This window comes from Rattus rattus, chromosome 12 (genome assembly GCF_011064425.1).
Source record: "Rattus rattus isolate New Zealand chromosome 12, Rrattus_CSIRO_v1, whole genome shotgun sequence".
In the NCBI taxonomy this organism is placed as follows: domain Eukaryota; kingdom Metazoa; phylum Chordata; class Mammalia; order Rodentia; family Muridae; genus Rattus; species Rattus rattus.
The window spans coordinates 69380619-69396074 of record NC_046165.1 but is presented as its reverse complement, the minus strand read 5'-3'; the positions used below and the strand labels follow the sequence as shown (position 1 = coordinate 69396074).

Genomic DNA, 15456 nt, shown 5'->3' with positions numbered 1-15456 from the left:
ATCTGCCTGCCTCTGACACCAGGCCAGCTTGACCCTGTCTTGGATAGCCTTGTTTTGGTACTCTGTTCACTGAAATTTGAGTGCCTGCTTGAGTTTTGGTTGGTTGGTTGGTTTGGGTTTTTTGATAGGGTTTCTCTGTGTAACTTTGGCTATCCTGGAACTTGGGTTTGTAGATGAGGCTAGCCCTCCAAGTAGCAGAGATCTTGTCTTTGCCTCCAGAGTGCTGGGATTAAAGGCATTCGCCATCTTCCAGTGCTTATTGGCTGACACTCCTATTATTCCATTTAACTTTGTCACCAAATGGGGAAGCTTTTCCTTCACAAAGCCTCTTTAACACCTAACTTCCACCAGATCACTTCCACTGTCACCTGACTGCCACCACCTTCAGCAGAACACCATAGCAGAGGCCTGCAGAGGATCACCCACAGGATCATGTCTGGATGCTTAGATCCTACAGTCTCCCAGGTGGCTTTGTATGTTTCTGCCGCCTTGGACTTCTCTTCCTTGTCTGTTCGTCCTCTGGGAAGCTGAGAGCAATCAAACCACTGCATCAGCAAAGGCAGACGTTGCTTTGTGCCCCTCGTTGTTTGTGCCCTTGAACCTTCTTTTTTTTTTTTTAAGATTTATTCACTTATTCTATATAAGTACACTGTAGCTGTCTTCAGATACACCAGAAGAGGGCATCGGATCTCTTTACAGATGGTTGCGAGCCACCATGTGGTTGCTGGGAATTAAACTCATGATCTCTGGAAGAGCAGTCAGGGCTCTTAACCGCTGAGCCATCTCTCCAGCCCCCTTGAACCTTCTTTGTATCTGTTCTAAAGTACAACTTCCTTTTCAGTTTTTCCCTTTGTACCCTACGTCTAAGCCAAAATGGCAAACCTTCAAATAAAACTTTGATGGGCTGGACATGATGGCGCAATTCCAGCACTCAGAAGGCAGAGAGGCAGGTAGATCTCTGAGTTCCAGACCAGCCTGAGGTCTTACAAAGTAAGACCCCATCTCAAAAAAAAAAAAAAAAAAAAAAAGAAAGGCCTCCACTGCTAATCCTGGAGATTGAAGAGTTTGAACCAACTCCCATCCTCAGACTTCCACACATGCATGCATCTTGGTTCATGTGCCACCCTGCAATACACACAAAATAAATAAAAGCATAGATGTGTATACGTGAGGGCATGCATGTGTGTGATCTGATTCCTGTGGAAATACAATGTGTTGCATGTTGCAATGAGAACAGAAGCTAACGTTAAAATGTCAGTCTGGGGCTGGAGAAGTGGCTCAGTGGTTAAGAGCCCTGTCTAAAAAACTTAAAGCATTCCTTTCTTTAATTTTGTAATTCTTTTTGTGGAATAGCTTGGGATGTCAGTTCTGTTCTAAGGAGCAGACTGATGACTGAGCAAGGAAATGTAATTTGGATTATAAAATTCTTGCTTTAATAAAAATTCCTTAAACAGTAAAAAAAAAAAAAAAAAAAAAAAAGAGAGCCCTGTCTGTTCTTCCAGAGATCCTGAGTTCAATTCCCAGCAACCTCATGCTTGCTCACAACCATCTACACTGGGATCTGATGCCCTCTTCTGGTGTGTAGGTCCATATGCAGATAGAGCATTCACACATAAAATAAATAAATCTAAAACAAAATTGTCAGCCTGGAGCACTGAGGGTGAAGAAGAGGGCTTGTAACTGGGTGCGTGATAACTATGCTAAAGGCTCTGGGCCAGTGACAGCTGGACAGTTGCTCCTCCCCAAAGCCCTTGAGACCTATGTGTAAGGCACTTAAATTGTTGCTTCTAAGGCAACTAATTCTGACATCCATAATAGAAAGGAAGTTAGATTTCATCTAACAAGCTTCTACCTAGGAGACTACCTTAGACCACTCCAAAGACAAGGAACTAAATATGGGTAACCAAGAAAGGCTGGAGCAGTTATCTTGGTGGCTGTGATAGAGGTACAAGCTGATCGTGTAAATGTGAGAACAGAGTGCTCAGTATAGTTTAACAGCACTTAAGGTACAAGGATGGGCCTTTTCCGAGCAGCTGCCAAGATGGCCGAAGTGGAGCAGAAGGAGTGAACCTTCCACAAGTTCACCTACCATGATGCAGACCTCGGTCACTAGACATGTCCTATGAGCAGCTGATGCAGTTGTACAGCACCTGCCAGAGGTGGCACCTGAACTGTGGCCTGCAGTGGAAGCAACACTCACTGCTCAAGCACTTGAGAAAGGCCAAGAAGGAGGCGCCATCCATGGAGAAGCCTGAGGTGGTGAAGACCTATCTGAGGGACATGATCATTCTGCCTGAGATGGTCGGCAGCATGGTAGGTGTGTACAATGACAAGACCTTCAACCAGGTGGAGATCAAACCAGAGATGACCGACCACTACCTGGGCAAGTTCTCCATCACCTACAAGCCTGTGAAGCATGGCAGGCTGGGTATTGGTGCCACCCACTCCTCCCGATCATCCTTCTCAATTCATCCTTCTCAAGTAGCAGAGGTCAATAAAGACTCGTTGTTTTCATCCCACCCTCCCCACCCCCACCCCCAGAAAAGATACAAGGATGGAAGGTAGTAATGCTGGCTAACAAACGGCATCGGACAGTCAAGGTCAGCAAGGAACCAAGTACAAGTCAGAGACAGAGAGAGGGACCCCAACAACTCCTAACTGGGTGGACAGCCCAGTAATATCTGCCTGATTGGGTCAAGCCATCATGCACAGAGCACATTTATTCTCTATTGGCCTTCTCTGAGAGCTAACCACCTCAATTACCTCATCTTTAGTCCCCACGGGGTTGGGGATTTAGCTCAGTGGTAGCGCTTGCCTAGGAAGCGCAAGGCCCTGGGTTCGATCCCCAGCTCCGAAAAAAAAAAAAAAAAAAAGAATCCCTACCCACGGGGCTGGAGAGATGGCTCAGAGGTTAAGAGCACTGACTGCTCTTCCAGAGGTCCTGAATTCAATCCCCAGCAACCACATGGTGGCTCACAACCATCTGTCATGGGATCTGATGCCCTCTTCTGGTGTGTCTGAAGACAGCAACAGTGTACTCACATACAGGAAATAAATAAATAAATAAATCTTTAAAAAAAAAAAAAAAAAAAAAGAATCCCTACCCACTTTTGGGAGTCTCTCACTTTTCCTTAATTTCTCTTTCTTTTTTTTTTTTTTTTTTTTTTTTTTTTAGGAGCTGGGGACCGAACCCAGGGCCTTGCGCTTGCTAGGCAAGCGCCCTACCCCTGAGCTAAATCCCCAACCCCCTCTTTTTTTTTTATTTTTAATTTTATTATGTGTTCAGGAGTTTTTGCCTGCCTGTATCTGTGTACCACATGAGTGCCCGAGGAGTCAAAAAGAGGACATCAGATCACTTAGAACTGGAATTACAGGTGTTTGTGAGCTGCCATGTGGGTCCTCTAGAAGAACAACGTGTGCCCTTAGCCTCAGACATCTCTCCATCCCCGCTTTTCTGTAACTTTAATAAAGCTCACTTCTGCTTTGCATTCCCACACAAGAATCGGCCACTGTCTCAGCTCAACCTTTGGAGGTCTTTGAGTATCTAACATCTTAGGAGCTTGGGCCAAGAATAACTAGGCCAAGAAGGATTCTGTTGTTCTCAAAAACCATCAGTCCCACTGTTACACACTGAAGTCATCGTTATCTCCACTCTCTTCTTTCTGGTTCTTTCCCGTTGTCTCTGCCCACCCTTACCTGCCTTCAGCCTATTCTCAGCACAGTGCAGAGACCTCCTGACACTCATCTGCTCATTTCCTTCCTGTGTTCAAAGCCCACCTTGGCTCCTACCTCCCTCAAGGTAACAACCAAGATCCTGAAAATGACCCCAAATGTTATCTAGTCCCCAGCCTTTTTTTTTTTTTTTTTTTTTTTTTTTTTTTTTTTTTTTTTTTTTTTTTGGAGCTGGGGACCGAACCCAGGGCCTTGTGTTTGCTAGGCAAGCACTCTACCACTGAGCTAAATCCCCAACCCCCCCCCCCGCCTTTTTCTTAACCCCAACCTTACCCTTCTTGCCCATACGGCTTCGCTCCAGGCTCCTTGAACCCACTAAACATTGCTACCTCAGGATTTCATTTGTTTGTCCTTTTGCCTACACTACTGTTCCTTGCTGGCTGAAGGTGCAGGCCTTTAATCCCAGCCCAGAGGTAAGATCTCTGTGAGTTCAAAGGCCAGCCTGGTCTACAGAGCAAATTCTAGGCCAGCCAGGACTATACAGAGAGACAAAATCCAAATAATAGGGCTGGAGAAATGGCTTAGTGGTTAAGAGCACTGACTGCTCTTCCAGAGGCCCTGAGTTCAATTCCCAGCAACCACATGGTGGCTCAGAACCATCTGTAATGAGATCTGATGCCCTCTTCTGGTGTGTCTGAAGACAGCTACAGTGTAGTTATATATATAATAAATGAAATCTTTTTTAAAAATCCAAATAATAATAATAATAAATAAAATCGTCCTGCAGGCAGTCACATGACCTGTCCCTTCATTTCAAAATACCACCTCTTTAGAGTTCCCCTGAGTATCCCACATTAAGTCACCCACACATCTTATGGTCCTTCTCCTATTCCCCATTTAACCTTACTTTTTAATCTCTACTATTTTTAATTTGTGTGTATGTGGGTGTCTGTGTGCTGATATGAGCAGAGTCCATAGGAGCTGGGTTCCCTTCAAGCTGGAGTTACGGATGGCTGATGGCTGTGGGCTGTGGGTACCAAGAACCAAACTTGGACTATGCGGAAGAATGTGTGTGTTTTCTGTTGGTGGTTTTCTTTTTAAAGACTTGTTTAGTTTGTGTATGAGTACACTGTCAGACACACTGGTGTCAGACACACCAGAAGAGGACATCAGATCCCATTACAGATGGTTGTGAGCCACCATGTGGTTGCTGGGAATTGAACTCAGGACCTCTGGAAGAGCAGTCAGTGCTCTTAACCGCTGAGCCATCTCCACACATACTAAAGTTAAAACTGTACAGTGCCACCATTTCTCACACTTGTATTTCCTTATCTCTCCTCCCCACCCCCTGAGAAGAGGGAACAGGGTGTTCCTTGTATCTCCCCAGTAGCTTAGAGGCACACTGGAAGTGCTTGTTGAACCGAATGGACGATGGCCAGGTTTCTCTATGTTCTGTATGTATGTCCTGAGCCTAAATGTAGGTGTGGAGCACATTGTACCTTCTGGTCAGGGACAACACTTAATCTCAGAGCAGCAAACTGACAAAGTGATGCTTCTTGCCAACAAAAGTTCAGTGATGGAAATAACTTGCCATGTGTAGAAACCAGTGTAGCCAGGCATAGTAAAATAGGGACTGGGAATGCTAGAATTCAAGACAGCAAAAATCCAAGCCAGGCTCTCGGGAGCTGCGTGGTCTACAAGAAATAGTGTGGGTTCTGTTTCCCCTACCCGTCAGGATGGGGCTTGGAAACCAGATGGTGGCTTGTGTATTTGATCTCAGGGCTGGACAGAGGCAGGCAGAATTCTCTGAGTTCAAGGCCAGTCTGGTTTACAGAGCAAGTTTGAAGAAAGCCGGGGCTACACAGAGAAACTCTGTCTTGACAAAGGAAAAAGAGAAAAGATAGGGTGTGGATCAGGTTCCTCAATCCCTGTGTTGTGTTGTGTTGTTGTTGTTGTTTTGTGTGTGTGTGTGTGTGTGTGTGTGTGTGTGTGTGTGTGTCCTCTGCAAAGGAAGGAGTGCTCCTAACAACTGAGCCATCTCTCTGTCTGGTTTCGGTTTTGTTTCTTTGAGGGAGGGTCTCACTATGCAGCCCTAACTGTCCCAGAACTAATTATGTAGACAAGACTGGCCTTGAACTCACAGAGACCTGCCTCTGCCTCCCTAGTGCTGGGATTAAAGAGCATGCCATCACACCCTGCTTGCTGTTTTCTTCCTTCCTTTCTTTCTTTCTTTCTTTCTTTCTTTCTTTCTTTCTTTCTTTCTTTCTTTCTCTCTTTCTGTCTGTCTTTATTTATTTATTTATTTATTTATTTATTTATTTATTTATTTATTTTTACTTTTAGAGACAAGGCCTCCACTAGCCCAAGGTGAAATCATTATACAGCCCAGGCTGGCCTTGACCTCTGGCGACCTTCCTGCCTCAGTCTCCCTCTCAGTGCTGGGATAACATGCATGAGTCACTACACTCAGCCTCTCAATCACTTCTGGCTATGGCCACATATGTTGTAAATATAGGGCAACTGAACATGACACATACCGTACCTAACTCAGCTAGAAGCCTGGCATACTGGAAAAATTCCACCCTACTCTTAAGAGCTCCAGACTGAAGGGATAAAGGTCAGCTCGATTGCCACAGAACTAAGTCATCGCAGCCTACGTGAGGCGTGGCAGAACATGATTTTAGTCCCGGCACTGAAGAGGCAGAGGCAAGTAAATCTCTAAATTCGGGGCCAACCTGGTCTACAGAGGAAGTTCTAAGACATCCAGGGCTACACAGAAAAATCCTTTCTCAAACAAACAAGCAAGCAAATAAAAAACAAAAGAAAGGGGAAAATCAAGAGAAAGAGAAGATGTACTTTCCTTTCATTCTTAGGTTTATGAGCTGGGCCTCGGGATGGTCCAGGCTGGTATGAAACTCTGAAAGAAGGCGGTCCTTCATCTCCTGTCCTTCCCCCCAAGTATGAGATGACAGGGGTGCACACACCTTTACTTCTTTGTTTTTTTAAAGATTTATTTATTTATTATATATGAGTACACTGTCACTGTCTTCAGACACACCAGAAGAGGGCATCGGATCTCTTTACAGATGGTTGTGAGCCACCATGTGGTTGCTGGGAATTGAACTCAGGACCTCTGGAAGAGCAGTCGGGTGCTCTTCACCGCTGAGCCATCTCTGCAGCGCTTTACTTCTGTTTTGTTCTTGGTTTTGTTTGCTTGGTTTTGAAACAGGGTCTCACTATACTCTTCTGGTTAGCCCGAAGCTCACTGTGTACACACCATCATGGCCTCAGACTCACAGGATCTGTGGGACTCTGCCTTCCGAGTGCTTGGATCAAAGGCTGGTTTGTCGTTGTTTTTCCCTTTCTTGCAGTACTGAGCTGAGCCCAGGGCCTTGCATATACATGCCAGTCAGGCTCTCTACTACTGAGCTACATTTCCACATTTTCAGCCCGGTTTTTACTTTTTATTTATTTATTTTATATAGGATTTCACTAACTCTCCCTAACTGGGCTGTAGGCCAGGCTAATCTCAAACTCCAAGAGATCCTCCTGTTGTTGAGATTAAAGGTGTGCACACCACTCCTAGCCTCTGTTTTTGCTTTTTGCTTAGAGCTAGTGTCTAAGTTGCTTAGGCTGGCTTTGAACTTGTCTCCCTTGCAAGTTCCTTGGTTGTTTTCTTTCTTGTTGAATAAAAGGCCACCTCACACTGTTTCTTGCACTTAGCACAGCATAGACCCTTCCTGGGCACAGAATCTGGTTGGTGAAATTTAGGAGTAAGGTCAGGTCCTAAGTTCAGGCAAGGTACCTTCCCTTGTATCTCTGTATCTAAGCAGCACCAAGGCATCTGCCCTTTACGTGACCCTGGCTCCTAAAAGATACTATTTTTAGCTGTCACCAGGGTGAGACTGGGTTTCCTCCCCGTTTATTGGTCATCTTACACCTTGGAGAAGTCCTGTTACCACCTGAGAGAATGAGACCCCATTGGCCAGGACAGCTCACAATGCCATGGTAGCGTTCAGAGTTCTTGTGATTGGCTCGCGACTATTCTCCAAGAGCCTATAGCCTGGAACTGAGTTTTGCTGCCTAGCACCAGGAGTCAAAGCTCCCTCCAATGCGGCTTCCCATTGGCTGTGGTGGCGCAAAGCCTTGGAGAGTGTGCACCTAGTCCCGCTGGAGGGCGACCGGACCTAAAGCAAGTTCCAGAAGCTCGACGACGACGACAACGACGACGTCGACAGCGACAACGGTGGGTGGTGGCGGCGGGCGACCTCGAGCTTGAGGAACAAAGGTTTTTTGACAAAGTAAGAACTCAGTCTTGCCTGAAGATCTGTTCTGTGTCTCTGCCTGGGTTTCTCTTGGAGCTTCGCATTTCTACCTGGACGCAATCCTGAAGGTAGGTCCCACTTGCGCGATGTGCAGACCTCAGGGATGGCAGAATGAGGGATAGTCCCTCGCTTCTGCGTCTCTGGTTGTCTCCTAATTCAACTACAATAGTCAGTCGGTCATCTTACTAATTGGGCTTTTTGCATCCACATCCACCACACCCCCTGTCCAAATTCCTACTCTTCAATGGTGCTGGAAATCCCATGTTCTCAATCAAGAATTTGGATTGAGATCCAAACGGGATTGGTGCCGAGCGAGAACCCCAGAGCGAAGATGTTCTACTATCCCAACGTGCTTCAGCGCCACACAGGCTGCTTCGCCACTATCTGGTGAGCACAGGGCTGATGGCTATACCAGGAGCCCAGTAATGGGATCCCACCTTGACAAGCCGTTCCCCACCCCTCCAGGCTGGCCGCTACCCGGGGCAGCCGTTTGGTGAAGCGGGAATACCTAAAAGTGAACGTGGTAAAGACCTGGTAAGATCCAGAAAAGAGGGCGGAATGGGGTTTGGGGTTACTTTGAGTGTTGCATTGACCAAGGGCTTCTTGTTCTCCCAGCGAGGAAATCCTCAATTATGTGCTCGTAAGAGTGCAACCTCCGATGCCCGGGCTGCCCCGCCCCCGCTTCTCCCTCTATCTCTCCGCCCAGCTTCAGATTGGTGTGATAAGGGTCTACTTTCAACAGTGCCAGTACCTTGTGGGTAAGGCTAGAGACTCTAGAGGTGGGCTAGAGCCGAAGGGCCCGTGGCTGGGTTGTTTATTTTACTGTTCTCACCCACAGAAGACATCCAGCATATCCTAGAGCACCTACACCGCGCCCAGCTGCGGATTCGCATTGATATGGAGGAGGCTGACTTGTGAGGCCCTGGAACTGAGGCCATCCATACTAAGCTGCCTGGCCTCAGCCTTGTTTTGTTTTAAACATTTGCCTGGACATGCATGCAGTGTGTGTGTGTGTGTGTGTGTGTGTGTGTGTGTGTGTGTGTGTGTGTGTGTGTGTGTGTGTGTGTGTGGGGTGTGTGTGGAAGAAGAGGGAGGGGAGGGGGAAGGGAGGGGGGGACGGAGAGCTCAAACGAGCATTGTATAGCATTGTATAGCATTGCATAGCATTGTATAGCATTGTATGCATGTGGAGGTCAGAGGACAACAGATAAAGTGGGTTCTCTTCCTTATGTTAGTTCAAACTCGGGGATGAAATTCAGGACTTTGGGTTTAGTGGCAGCACCTTTACCAGCTGAGCCACCCCACCCACCCTCAGCCTAGGTCTTTTCCATCCCTTGTTCTCTCCCAGACCTAGCTTGCTTCTTCCCAACTGCCTGGCCATGATGGAGACGCTGGAGGATGCCCCAGAGCCCTTTTTTGGGACGATGTCTGTGGACCCTACACTTCCCAGTCCTTTTGATATTCCTCAGGTAAGGTTCACTCCCCTAGAGCCCCTCAGAAATCACTAGACAACAGCAGAGGAGTTAGTTGATGTCCCTGTCCATCTGGAGCTGAGACTGAGGGATGGGACACTGCCTCGGGTTTCCATTAACAGGCTATGGAGCCCCAGCTCTTGCTTACTTAGGGCCAACCTGATAGGCTGGTTTCCCACATGAGGCGTTCTTCCCCCTCCACTGTTTGCACCGAGACCTGGCTCTCAGGCTTCAGCTGGGCATGTTGGGTTTTCTTCCCTGTCTTTTGGCATCTCCCACAGCTTAGATGTTGCTCCCGCCCCCGTTTCCCAGCTAAGCAGCTGGTTCTGAATGCAGATAGGATCAGCATCCAAGGACCCTCGGTACTTAGATTTAGGGGTGCTCATCCCCATTCTGGTCTCTTCTCTAGGCACCTTCCCTCTCAAACACCAGCCCATTGCACATGTCCCAACGGTGCCACCTTTATTCTTTTGCTTGTGAAAATGAGCATCCTAACCCTGTAAGAGTGGCCACCTCTAGTCAGGTCCTACTTGTCCTTCCAGACTTGGCTCAAGTGCCACCCTTTTCCAGGAAATCATTATCCCACTTAAAGCCAAAAGCAAATGACGCTTGGAATCTCAACACTCTACTAAGTTTGCTTCATCCTTTTCTTTTTTTGTCTTTTTTTTTCTCCTGGAGCTGAGGACCAAACCCAGGGCCTTACGCTTGCTAGGCAAGCATTCTACTACTGAGCTAAATCCCCAACCCCTGCTTCATCCTTTTCATTGATCTATTGGAACTGTACACAAATTTGTCCCCACCTCCAGCTACCCAACAATCTTTTCTCTTTGTCGCTGTCCACGACAACACAAATTGACGAGGCTAATTTGGGGGTGAGCTTAAGGCTGGGACAGGAGGGACACTAGGTGGTGGTGGCCTCTGACATACTGTTGTCAAATGGCACAGACATCTGATTTAGGTCTGGAGGTATAGCCCGCTGGTAGAAAATTTGCTTAACATGCATGAGGCCTTAGGTTTGATTCCCAGTTCTGAAGGAGAACACACACACGCACATACAATCACACACACAGATACACCACACACATACACACTCATACCGAATATGGTAATGTAAGCTAAAATAAGAATTCAAGAATTGGGCTGGAGAGATGGCTCAGTGATTAAGAGCACTGACTGAGCTTCCAGAGGTCCTGAGTTCAATTCCCAGCAACCACATGGTGGCTCATAGCCATCTGTAATGGGATCTGATGCCCTCTTCTGGTGTGTCTGAAGACAGCTACAGTGTACTCATATACATTAAATAAATAAAAAATAAAAAAAGAATTCAAGAGTCTCAAGGAGGGCTGGTGAGATGGCTCAGTGGTTCAGAGCACTGGTTGCTCTTCCAGCAACCTCATGGTGGCTTACAAGCAGATAGAGCACTCGTATACAAAAAATAAACAAATAAATCTTTTTTTTAAAGTCTGGGGGAGGAGAGCTGTCAAGTTTAAGCAGACAGGACTGGAGCCATGGCTCAGTGGTTATAAATGAGTTCTGCTCTTGCACAGGACAAGACCTCACTACCAGCCTTCAGCCACCTATAACTCCAGCTCTGGGGGTCCAACATCTATTGCCCTCTTCTGACCTCCAAACATACAAACATACATGCATAAATAAAATATCGAAAAACAATTTTTTAGGCCAATCTGGGCTACACAGTAAGACCTGTTTCAAAAACAAATAAATGAAGAATGCTAAAATTCCGAGATGAAAAATAGAGAGAGAGAGAGAGACTGCCAGACTGGTGTCCAGTATGCACTGAATGTTTCAAGAGAGGTCAGAGGACTGAAGTGGAGACCTATCTTTTGTTCCCACTTTCTTCCCAAAGATTCGACACCTTTTAGAGGCTGCAACCCCGGAGAAAATTCGTGAGGAGACCCTTCCTGAAGCCACGCCGGAGCCCAGGAAGCCTGGTTAGCAGAGAGAACCTTGCTGATGAAAGGCACAGAATCCCCAAGGGCTGAAAAAACACCAGTTTTAAACATTTTTTTTTTTTTTTCCGGAGCTGGGGACTGAACCCAGGGCCTTGCGCTTGCTAGGCAAGCGCTCTACCCCTGAGCTAAATCCCCAACCCCAAAACACCAGTTTTAAAAAAGCCATCCACACCTGTAATCCCATTTCCTTGAGAAGCTGAGATGGGAAAACAGCAGGTTCAATATATGCCCAGCTTAAATACCGAGCTCAAAGCCAGCTAAGACTAGTTAAAGACATCATTTCAACATTTACTTTAGAAAATAAAAGTCCCAGGTAGACACCAGTAATCCCAGGACTCAGAAAGTGAAGGCAGAGCCAGGGTGGTGATGATGTATTTAGTCCCAGTACTGGGGAGGCAGAGGCAGGCTGATCTGAGTTGGAGGCCAGCCTGGTCTACAGAGTGGGTTCCAAGGTAGCCAGGAGTGAAAAAAACCAACTTGGAATATTTGCTGGTAACTTGCCTGGGTCTGGCTCTTGGGCTCCAAAGTCCATGTTTTTGCCTCAGTAACTTGGAAAGAAGCAGTAGGCCTGGTATGACCTTCCTAACCTTCCAGACAGGACCTTGGCCATGGTACAGTCCCCTGAGGTCATCACCTTGCAGGAGGCAGAGCCCATCCGCATGCTGCGGATTGAGGTGAGTTTCCCCTTAAACACAGGGCTCCATCCCGCCCCATGGCATCCCTGTTCTTCTGCCTCTTTTCCATGTCACCACTCTCTCCCTTTAGACCCAAAGGGCTTCCTTAGAAGGTTCAGACTTGAAAAAATCCATACTTTTCTTCTCTCTGTAGGGAGAGCAGGATCTCCCAGAGATCAGCAGAGGAGACTTAGACCTGCTGATCGCAGAGGAAGATGACGCCATATTGCTGGAAGAACGTCAGAGAGGCAGACTTCTCCGGCAGCGGAGGGCTTCCCCACCACTGGATGGTCAGATCCCTGCACAGCCAACCTGGGAATGGAAGTGTCCTGTCCTTCTGTCTCCTAATTGTCTGTCTCCTCTCTCTGTAGAATCCAAGGAAGAGCCCCGGGCCCTGGAAGGAGATGTTTTGGTCTCCTCACTCTCACCTCCAGCTCCTGCACAGTAAGGGCAGGAATCCCTGTACCAGGTCAGGGGTCATTGTTGGGAAGGGTTTCCTTATCCTCCTGTTTCCCTTCAGGGTTGAAGGGATAAGAGAACCACTTCCAGACCAGGCCTTTCCCCCTGAGGTACAGAAGATGCCAGGCTGGGAGCCTGGGCCCCTACTCACTGGTAAGTGTCCATCACTGGGTCCTTTGAAAACACTTACCCAGCTGAAGAGACAAAAGCTTGTACCTCGCTACCTTCTGAGGCAGCTAGTCTAGTGTGGAGCTGGTATCTGTAGCCCAGTCACTCCAGAAGCTGGGGTTGAGGGTTGAGGCAGGATTGCCTTAAACCCAAAGCCAGCTTGGGTTAGTGCCAGACCTTTCTTTAAAAAAAAAAAAAAAAAAAAAAAAAAAGCAAAAAAAGTAGTGAGGGCTTATGGGTATTGTTACAGAGGTGACCCCACCTCAGGAGCTGCGTCTGCCTGCCCCACCGAGTATAGAGGTGAGTAGGTTCTTCCCCAAGCTGCCTCCTTTTTTCTTTCCCCACCTACATCCTTGTCCTTAAGCTCCGGACCATTAGTGTACAATGAGGATTTTGCTTCTATCAGTAAAAGATATCCCTTCCTGTACCTCACGTTGTGGCCTCACTTAAGCTTAAGTAAGGACCTTACCCAAGCTGCCTCTCCAGATAACTGAGAAGAGGCAGTATGGGCCACTGGTAGTCTACTGAGGAAGGGGAGAACAGCCTGACTCTTGCCTCCCCTCCTACTCCAGAAGAGGCCCCCGTCTCCTCAGAGGCCACCTCGCCGGCGCCGCCGCGGGCGCCAGTTATTGTTCTGGGACAAGGAGACCCAGATCTCCCGGGAGAAGTTTGAGGAACAGCTGCAGACTGGGGCTCACTGCTGCGAGTATGTGAGTACGGCCCAGTCTCCCTAGGAAGGAGAGGGATGCAGGTCTGGATGGACTTCTGAACTAAGAGCAGTGGGAGTCTGACAAAAAGGCCCTATTTCCTACCAGTGAGGGTGTGTGGGACTGCATATACCCAGACACCACGTCGTCACCTACCCAATGTGTAGCAAGGGAGGGGCAGGAAGAAGTGGCTCCCTCATAAAAGGCCACTGGCTTTCCACCATCTTACAGCCAGTGGTCCAGCCTCCCAAGAGGAAGCTCATGAGCCCAGCGGAGCTCTTCAGAACCCCAACTCTCTGTAAGAATGGTGAAAACTGGAGCAGGTGGGAGCTTCAGAACCTGGAATCTTTGGTCTTATGATTGAAACCAATTTCCTTTGTTGTCAGCTGGCTGGTTATCTCCAGAACTACTAGCTTTATGGACCCACTGTGCCCAGGTTCCCCCAAGAATGCTCAGACAAAGGCCACAGCTGGAGACTGAAGAGACAGTTGAGGAAGAGAGAGTGGCAGACAAGGAAGAAAGGAGAAAGACTGAAGCTCTGAGTGAGATTGAGGTAATGCCTCCACTGTGCCCCCTAATCTCCCTCAGCCCCGGTGAGCACCCACTTGCTCACCAGACTGAGACCCTGCCACTGTGGTGTTTGGACCTCAGCTCTTGCTCTCCCACCTGCAGGTTCTGAGAGAGGCCCAGGAGCCCAGTGGTCCCCTCATGTTGTCTTCAGGTAAGCGCTTGTGTGGGAGGTGAGAATGGAGACTGTCCTAACCAGTCTCAGGAAGCTAGCACCCCAGTTGCTGAGGCCGTCTCTAACAGTGAGGGAGCATGCAGAACATTACAGCACAGATTCGATTCTCCAGCACTCCCGCTTTGAACAAGTAAACTAGGCTCCAGGATATGAGGGGGGCTTTGTAGTCCCGGGGATTGAACGCCCGGCCTTGCCATGTCAGGCAAATGCCTCACTACTGAACTACATTTCTTTCTTTTTTTTTTTTTCCTTTTCTCTTTTTCGGAGCTGGGGACCAAACCCAGGGCCTTGCAAGCGCTCTACCACTGAGCTAAATCTCCAACCCCTGAACTACATTTCTAGCCTAGCTACAAGGTCCCAATTCCTCAGAGCCAAGCGGACTCCCTCAGTGCTTTCTCTCTCAACAGAGCTCTCCCTAGAAGTAGCAGAAGAGGAAAAATCTCGAACTAGCTTCATCCCTCCAGAAGAACGGTGGTAAGCATCCTGGCGATGCAAGCTCACACCCTGGTGGCCCTGCCTTTGTCTCTGTCATGACTACCCACCCCCGTCCCTGACCCTTTTGTTTCCTAGGGCCTGGATTGAGGAGAGGCAGCCAGAGCCCCCTGCACTGCCCATGCTGCCTGAACTTCCTGAAGTGCCCATGGAGATGCCCCCAGGGCCTGAACTACTCTCTTCAGAGGCTGTGCTCAGGTATCAGGGAGGGGTCCCTGCAGGGGTAGGGCCAGGCTGCTACCCCAGCTGACAATCCTCTGTCCCTGCAGGGCAGTGGCACTGGAGCTGCAGGCTAACAGGGAGCCTGACTTCAGCAGCCTGGTGCCCCCTCTCAGCTCCCGAAAGTTGGCTTCTCGGGTCTTCTATCTGCTCTTGGGTGAGTATAGGTACAAAAATTAGGGGGCAGTTCTGTGGCACACCATAGCACTATAGTGACCTGCCTTCTTTTTTGACCAGTGCTGTCCGCACAGAAGATCCTTCTTGTGGACCAACAGAAGCCATATGGGCGCCTCCTGATTCGTCCAGGACCCAAATTCCCCTGAGCAAGTGTTCATTAAACCATATCCTGCCTCACTGGACTTTGTCTATCCTTTTTTTTTTTTTTTTTTTTTTTTTTTTGGAGCTGGGACCGAACCCAGGGCCTTGCGCTTCCGAGGTAAGCGCTCTACCACTGAGCTAAATCCCCAGCCCCTGTCTATCCTTTTTTTAAAAAAAGATTTATTAAAACTTGTGTGTGCCAGCCAGATGTTGCAAGAGTGAGGGAACTAAGCCC

General features: G+C 48.1%; 1 protein-coding gene and 1 pseudogene across 4 annotated transcripts; both read left to right on the top strand.

The window, feature by feature from the left end:
* The first annotated feature begins 1588 nt into the window (after nucleotides 1–1588).
* Nucleotides 1589–2565, top strand: LOC116913217 (annotated as a pseudogene).
* Nucleotides 2566–7099: 4534 nt separating this feature from the next.
* On the top strand, nucleotides 7100–15257 carry Rec8 (REC8 meiotic recombination protein). Of its 4 annotated transcripts, XM_032917357.1 has the most exons (20): nucleotides 7100–8065; nucleotides 8274–8384; nucleotides 8463–8531; nucleotides 8613–8755; nucleotides 8836–8911; nucleotides 9346–9466; nucleotides 11337–11421; nucleotides 12037–12116; nucleotides 12271–12406; nucleotides 12488–12560; nucleotides 12637–12728; nucleotides 12994–13043; nucleotides 13316–13453; nucleotides 13682–13748; nucleotides 13837–14003; nucleotides 14123–14171; nucleotides 14600–14666; nucleotides 14763–14882; nucleotides 14954–15060; nucleotides 15141–15257. In XM_032917357.1, the coding sequence occupies exons 2-20, from the start codon at nucleotides 8329–8331 to the stop codon at nucleotides 15224–15226; spliced, it is 1782 nt and encodes a 593-aa protein (XP_032773248.1). In that variant the 5' UTR covers nucleotides 7100–8065; nucleotides 8274–8328; the 3' UTR covers nucleotides 15227–15257. The 4 variants fall into 4 exon arrangements, with proteins under 4 accessions (XP_032773248.1, XP_032773246.1, XP_032773244.1 ...); XM_032917355.1 differs by having other exon boundaries at nucleotides 12271–12560; nucleotides 15141–15251; XM_032917354.1 differs by lacking the exon at nucleotides 7100–8065 and having other exon boundaries at nucleotides 8228–8384; nucleotides 15141–15251.
* Nucleotides 15258–15456: the final 199 nt, after the last annotated feature.